The sequence below is a fragment of the Rattus rattus genome, chromosome 3 (genome assembly GCF_011064425.1).
Source record: "Rattus rattus isolate New Zealand chromosome 3, Rrattus_CSIRO_v1, whole genome shotgun sequence".
NCBI lineage: Eukaryota > Metazoa > Chordata > Mammalia > Rodentia > Muridae > Rattus > Rattus rattus.
In genome coordinates this window covers 56,055,563-56,062,880 of record NC_046156.1, presented here as the reverse complement: position 1 = coordinate 56,062,880, position 7,318 = coordinate 56,055,563, and the positions used below count along the sequence as shown (strand labels likewise).

The 7,318-nt window shown below is 47.5% G+C and overlaps 1 protein-coding gene across 2 annotated transcripts; it reads left to right on the top strand.

Annotated features, from left to right (window-relative positions):
• Positions 1 to 1,955: 1,955 nt before the first annotated feature.
• Nhlh2 (nescient helix-loop-helix 2) lies at positions 1,956 to 6,499 on the top strand. Of its 2 annotated transcripts, XM_032896676.1 has the most exons (3): positions 1,956 to 2,136; positions 2,548 to 2,859; positions 4,451 to 6,499. In XM_032896676.1, exon 3 carries the CDS (start codon positions 4,459 to 4,461, stop codon positions 4,864 to 4,866), a length of 408 nt encoding a protein of 135 aa, XP_032752567.1. In that variant the 5' UTR covers positions 1,956 to 2,136; positions 2,548 to 2,859; positions 4,451 to 4,458; the 3' UTR covers positions 4,867 to 6,499. The 2 variants fall into 2 exon arrangements, with proteins under 2 accessions (XP_032752567.1, XP_032752566.1); XM_032896675.1 differs by lacking the exon at positions 1,956 to 2,136 and having other exon boundaries at positions 2,473 to 2,859.
• The last annotated feature ends 819 nt before the right edge of the window (positions 6,500 to 7,318 follow it).

The window sequence follows — 7,318 nt, the reverse complement described above, 5'->3', positions numbered from 1 at the left end:
AATGGCCTGGCTATAAAAGAGAATTAGTCTGGATTCGTATATACCCTAGCAGAATCAGGTCAGCCATGGTTTGAGCATCCTCTCCCCCATCCAACTCCCAACACTACAGTGACCAGGGACACTGGCCACTCCTCTCCTAGCAGCTGTGCTTCCTAGAGCTCAGGTGACAAAACCCACCACAGTTCTCAATCCATCTGCCCAAACGTCTAATTGAGCCAGACAGCTTGTATGAGTGCTGGATGGTGAGGAGACATGAGTATCTGAGGATGCGCATCTGTGTGTACATTTCTGGTGTGTGTTAGTGCTCAGTGTTGGCTGCTGCTAGCCAGGCTGGGAAACCTTCCCTTTTCCCAGCCTCACTCCCATTCCCCCACCAACCCTGCAGGGGAGGAGCTTATCCACTCACCTGTCTCCATGCTTGGGCTGAGCAGAGGTGAGCCTGAGCAGCTCCGGCAGGTACCATATTCCCTTATCTACCTCTGCTCTACCTGTTCTGACCCAGGACCCTCCCAGAGCTGTGTGAAGAAAGGCAAACAGTATATATTACAGCCATGAGAAGCCCAGAGCGCCAATCTCTAGGTGGGTAACTCCACACTCCTCCCCTGAGGACAACACCTCTTCATAGGATTGTGGAGAAAAAGGGAAGGTTCTCCTCTCCACAAAAATTCACCCAGGAATAGGGAGATGGGAGGATGGCTGCTATTCTCTTATTTCCTCTCAGCTTGACCAATTTAAAATAAAATAGTTTTTAGGTACGGCGGTACATGCCTTTAATCCCATACATGGGAAGCAGAGTCAACCGTATCTCTATGAGTTTGAGATCAGATTGGTCTCCATGGTGAGGTTCAGGCCAGCCAGGGCTGCATAGTGAGACCTTGTCTAAAATAGCAAAAGGAAAGGAAGGAAGGAAGGAAAGAAGGAAGGGAGGGGAGGAGGGAGGGAGGAAGGAAGGAAGGAAGGAAGACGGATGGAAAGAAGTCAGAATTAATAGTGTCACTGGCAGTGTGTAATTAGCAGCAAATAATATGTAATTGATAGTGACTACCAGCAAGTTTCCCTTATTTTTGTAAAACATGTAAATTTGGGACTGGAGGTCACATAAGGCAAAGGCGTTGCGTGCTAGAATACTTAATATTTACATTTTCGCACAATACATTGCCACCCAGATGAATACATCCACTCACATGTTAAGATGGGCAGGAATGGCTACAATCTTTGGCACATGCCGTGTGTCGTACTTTATAGCAAATAATAAACATGAATAAATGGGTAAAGAATAAACCATAACTTAAAAAAATAGAGTTATCTAATGGTCCCTATTTGGATCCTGTTCCTAATTCTACCAATGATTTAAACTCAGGTGTCAAAAGTCCTTTAAAGCATCATCTATTAATAAGCCGGTCTCACAGTAGAACATTTCTCCAAAACACCAATTGGCTTAATAATCATGATTAAAGTGTCTTTTGGAAGACCCTTCACTTTAAATAAATGTTAGTATTGCCTATCTGAATACTTTGCCTCATTTATAGTGTCATGCCTGGTATATGTTTGCATGTGCTGAGCACAACTGTTTTTCTTAACTATTGATAAAAATAAAATATGCTGGCTCATAAAATGCCAGAGGAGTTTCCCATGTTCATATAGTGTTTCTTTGCACTTAAATAGTGCATCAATAATCTGAAAACAAGAAATGGCCCGCGTGGCCAACCCTGCTTAGATGCTATGGTTCCTATCATGGACTGCTTTCAACTGCTATATTTTACGGCACGGATTCAGTGGGAATCTGATCTGCTAAAATATTTGGGCTGTGAAAACTCCCACACTGTGACAGATGTCAAGTCCAATTAAGTGACTCGTGTCCAGGTTTCTGTCCAATAGGATTTCCCATTAAATATCAATTTAGGGGGAAAAAATTCCATCCCCCTTCTTAAGCCTTTATCTCTTCCACCATCTCCAGGCTAAATCAATTGGTACCAGAAGAGCCAAGAAGCCACACAGGCAGCTGCCTCTTTGCTCTGGCTCTCCCAACCTCTCCTTCCTCTGCTTCCGAGTCAGTGCTACTCCAGAAGGCGTTCACTTCTCTCCAACCTTTCTCAAACATCTCCAAGCTACTGACTATATACATTTTACCACAAGGTAAAGAGGGGAGGGAGTGGAGTAGGGGAGGGGGGTGTAACCAAACCTTGAAAGACTTTGAAACTGGAAAATAGGCGTCTGTGTATGCAACGTAAACGAGGGACACAGGACAGAGGCAACCTTAAGCCCTAGTTACTGTATTGTGTTCCTGGGAAGTGGGGAGACATTGGCTGAACAAAGCATTATCTTGAAGAAGAAGAAAAAACAATGACTTCTGAGCGCCATCCATCCCTGCCCGCACTTCCCAGTTTCGCCCCAGCCCGATTAAGCGAAGGGAAGAAGTCCTCAAGGAATGGGATTTTATCTTAACCATCTTTCTTATTGATTCTTCTGCTATTAGAAAGTGGAGGAATCAGTCCTTTGATGTGATTGTATTTATCTCTGCATCTCTTTTGTTATTTATAGAGCCAGCCCTAGGAGCGGGGAAGCGCGAGGTTTCAACACTTCGACTTAAAAAGATCAACAACGAATTTTCCGAAATGTTTAAGAACAATTAAAAAGCACGGGCGTTTTCAATCCATCAACTAAGTGAACAACCGTACCTTGCACCCGCTAAGACACCGCCGCTCGTTGTGGCGGTCGGCGAGATGACAGCTGCTTTCTCATCTGCGAATGTAATAAATATTGGCTGCCTGTAATATTTGCTAGGATCTCTCCTCCTTGTTTCCTGGAATTTTAACTCTAAAAGATTGGCGAAAAGATTATCGACAGGGCTCTTGCAAGGTAAGACACCTTTACGTCTCTTTTTCTTTAGATTAAGTTGACTCATATTATATTTTATAGACGCATTTCCCACACATGGTCATAGAGATAAATGCCCACGAGAAATACCATGTATGACTATTTAAATATCTGGAAATTTTAAACACGTAGGGAACAACCCTGGAACTTTTTGTCCGATTTATAACTATGTCGTGGTTTGTTGTGGTTTTTCTCCCTGTGTATTTCTGCCTCTTCGTGCCAACTGCGTAGGTGAGAGTTGTTTTACTTGTAAACGTAGAGATAAGCCCTTATGGGGATCGCACGCGGTTCGTTTGGATCATTTATTGTTATTCTGTGGGTCCGTTTTCCTTGCACGCAAAGCTGTTTCCGAGCTCAGGTCGCTCCTGGGCAAGTCCGCGGCCAGGAGCCGAACCTACATCCCCTGGCTTTTGTTTCTTTGGAGCGAGCCTCTTACTCAGGACGGGTTCTGAGCCTTGCCTGCCAGGGGCACGGCGGGACACAGGGGTCGCAGTCCGGTCCTCCCTCCCGGTGGCCGAGGCCCAAACGCTCAGCTCGGTCAGGTTTCTGTCCCCACCCGCCCGCCCGGATCCCCCGCAAGCTCAGCGGTTCCCGAGGACCCGCAGCCCGGGCCCTTCCTCCAGGCGCCCGGGAGCAGGAGGTGGCTTTTCCAGGAGGGCAACGTCTGGGGAAGCTGGGCACAAACGCGGGGCCGCGGCCAGGCCTCCCGGGGCCACCGGTGCGCTGCGGGCTCCAGTACCCTGAGCTCGCGAACTTCACCCGCAGAGATGCAGCTTGCGCCCGGGGCGTCCGGCACTCGGAGCCCATCCCTCTCTTGCCCTCCCCAACCCCTTAGCCCGCAGCAGCCCGGCCGCCTGCGTTTTCCCGGGAGGTGGTCGGCAGACTGCCGGGCATTGTGTGATCCACGTCCCTAGGTCCCCAATGTGTGTGGCAGTCTGCATGACAGATGGTGCTCCGGGAGAGTATGAGGGCCGAGGAGTCAATTTTCTTTTGAAAGGACCGAACACATGTGTTGGGTCATTTCTTTATTATTTCAGAGAAACCCGGGGAGGGGGCGGCAGGAAAGCATTTCTATCACCGGCCTAGGTTCCAGGATGAGGTTCGCCCGCACCCCAGCGCAGCCCAGACCCTCAGGCGCTGGGAGTCTCCAGCTGCCTTGCCTCAGGCCCTCGGATGGGAAGATCACTCTGCATCTCCATTAAAACCCAGATGCATCCATCCTTCGGGCATCCGTCCTTCGGGATCATTCGTGTCTGGGAAGGGGACAGAGCAAGGGAGGCGGGATAGAGCAGCTGATGTCTGGCCAGAGGAGACACAAGATGTCAGCCGGCCCCGGAGGTCCACGGTCCTTCTCCAGCCCCAGGGCCACTGGCTGCAGGCTTCGGCGTGGTGTTCGGGATGCGCTCTGGTGCCGGCTCCTTGCCTCCCTATTTGCGTGGGTCTGATACAAGGAGAGAGGAACCTGGTCCCCTCCTAGGAGTGCAGGCTTGCTAGGCCCTCGCCTGCCATTCCTCCTTGCAAACCGAGGAGAACCAGATTCCTTTTATTAACTGACTTTCTGACTCCCCATCAGCCTCCAAAATGATGCTGAGTCCAGACCAAGCCGCAGACTCAGATCACCCCAGCTCGACGCACTCGGACCCGGAGTCTCTGGGTGGCGTAGACACCAAGGTGCTGGGCAGCGTGTCGGACCTGGAGCCAGTGGAGGAGGTGGACGGCGACAGCAAGGGCGGCAGCCGGGCCGCGCTCTACCCGCACCCGCAGCAGTTGAGCCGCGAGGAGAAGCGCCGCCGCCGGCGCGCCACGGCCAAGTACCGCTCGGCCCACGCCACCCGCGAGCGCATCCGAGTGGAGGCCTTCAACCTGGCCTTCGCCGAGCTCCGCAAACTGCTACCTACGCTGCCCCCGGATAAGAAGCTCTCCAAGATCGAGATCCTGCGCTTGGCCATCTGCTACATCTCCTATCTCAACCACGTCCTGGACGTGTAGGGAGGGGGACGCCGCGGGAGGCCGCCGGTCCTGGCGACTGCCAAGGGCGACACACCTGGACTGCTAGGCTAGAGATTTACCCAGAGACACCTGAACGCAGGAGAAAGATTGCAACCTGCTCTTTCTGGTCATCAAGGCAACAGGGGAAGATTTCCAAGCCTGGGAGGTGGGGGTTGCATAGAAAGACCTGGGGCTTGCAAGGGTATTTTTCCTAGCCAGAAAAACCTTCTGGAAGCACCTAGCATGAGTTGCCCTAGGGCCTTCCCTCGGTGTGTTAGGATCCCCCGAGGGGGTGGTAGCTTTAACCCTGGAGGCTTTCAGTTCCCCTGTATTTATATCCTACACATCTTCACCGTTCTGAAAGAATGAGGGCAGTTCGCCCAGGCTGATGGCTTCAGACTAAGACTATCTGGGATTTTTCTAACTGACAAATCACCAAACCTTGGGGAGAAAAAAAAGATGAATATCTTTTCCATACAGAGATTAAGACACAGAAAGGTGTACCAGCAAACTTTTTGTTGCCATGTCCAATGAAAAATTATATTCTAATCTAAATAAAATCCTGAATATTTGGTAAGGTAAAAAAAAAAAAACCACATTCAGAACAGGCACACTGTGGAAGGATTTAAGCTTGGTGAGACTTTAACCCCAAGGTAGGACACTAAAACAGATAGAAAAATCCACATTTAAATGAGAAATTTAACATCTGATTGCTTTTTCGGGCAAAGTGCCCCTTTAAATATCCAAAAACACCCGTCTGTTTGTGACCTTAACGTGGACTCATAGATGCAGTTAGAAAAAGACAACCTATTTTTATTTATGTTAGAAGGAGTAGAGTATTTTTTTCAAGACATTTATTTTTCAGAGTGGTGATAATTTTACTTTGGATACTCTGTGCCAATTTATTTATAGTCAAGTGTTTACACTCCCCCTCCCCAACCCCACCCTCACCCCGGTGAAATAATGGCGTCTAACTCTTTATGTGTTTGTTGAGATTATCTTGTGGTCTTGCCTTTTCTTTTCTGATTATATTGCACTTGTATAAGAGAGTTCCTGCTCCCCCCTGTTTCTAAGCATATTTTCTATATTGAGAAGTTGGTTCTTTGGTTGTGAGATCAGCAACACTAGCCCCTCGCTATTATAGTTTTATAAAAAGTTCAGTGTTGTTATTCTTACCCGTAGTTTTGTCTGAAAAGTACTTTACAAACTGTTTTTAAGGAGAGTAGCTTCTTCGTGTGCGTGTGTGTGCGTGACATTTGTGCGTGGGATGATTTTAGGAAATTACATTATTTTCCTAAAAAAGAAAAGAAAAAAAGAATTCAGAACTACTTTCCTCTGTGACAACCAAAAAGAAAAGTCTATGACCTAGAAATGTTTCATGTTCTCAGCTGTGAAACTCTTTAAAGTAAGAGGTGTATTTTAGAGACAAGGAAGAAAGAAGAAGAAGAAAAAACCACATCTGCTATCCAAAGATTTTAGTCTTTTTCAGGGTTTTTTTGTGTCTCTGTTGCTTTATATAATGCAATATTTTGTAGTGAAAATAGATATAACCTGGTTTCTACCTGACGAGTTTTTCATATCTCATGACTGGTGCGCTGTTTTGCATATAAATAAAGGTATCAGATTAAAGTTCTCCTCCTTATTTTAAGCATCTGTCTAGAATTCAAACCTGCTGGCCAGGCGTGAAATGTCATAACGGGCTCAATTCCTTAGAAAGGAAGTAGTAAACCAAAACAAGAACAAGGCAGAACATGCCCACATATAAGGTTTGGATACAACACAGCCTGGGACAGTATAGATCATGTCACATCTGTGGGGAAAAGCAGGGTGGTGTGTCTATAAAAACAGTATAGAGATCATAAGATGCCTATTTTGCTCTAAAAGGAAACTTTGTAACTGTCTAACCCAAGCTCTTAGGAAACCCAGGGCCAAGTAGGTGTCTACATTAAGTGGCAGGCAAGAGCAGGGCGTGGTCCCCTGCACCCTCAGTGCATGAACCTGAGAGTTGGAGATGGGAGAACCAGGAGCTCAAGGTCATCCTCAGCTATGCAGTGAATTTGAGGCCAGCCTGGGTTACATGAGACCCTGCCCAAAAGAAAAAGTCACTGAGCAGACCCTTTTGACAGCTTTGCCTCTGGGCACTTGAGCACAAGCAAGACATGTGTCACTGGAACATCTATCTAATCAGCACCCACATTCAGCACATGACACACTTGCAAAGAGAAATGGCCGTAGGACAACCTTAAACAGGAAAAGTCATCTGCACAAACCTGTGTCTGGCATAAAACATGAACTACGGTATCAGCAGAGCCCATGAATAACTTATAACCGTATTCCTGTATGTACAGGCGCATATAGAGCATTGTGAACTATATCACACCAAATCTCTGGTTTCCGTATAAAAAAGTAATTATATGAATTCCCAGTTTATGTTCCTACAGTCTGTGGCTCA

Excerpts from the sequence above, each read along its gene's own strand:
- Nhlh2 (XM_032896676.1), top strand. The coding sequence starts at position 4,459 with ATGATGCTGAGTCCAGACCAAGCCGCAGACTCAGATCACCCCAGCTCG.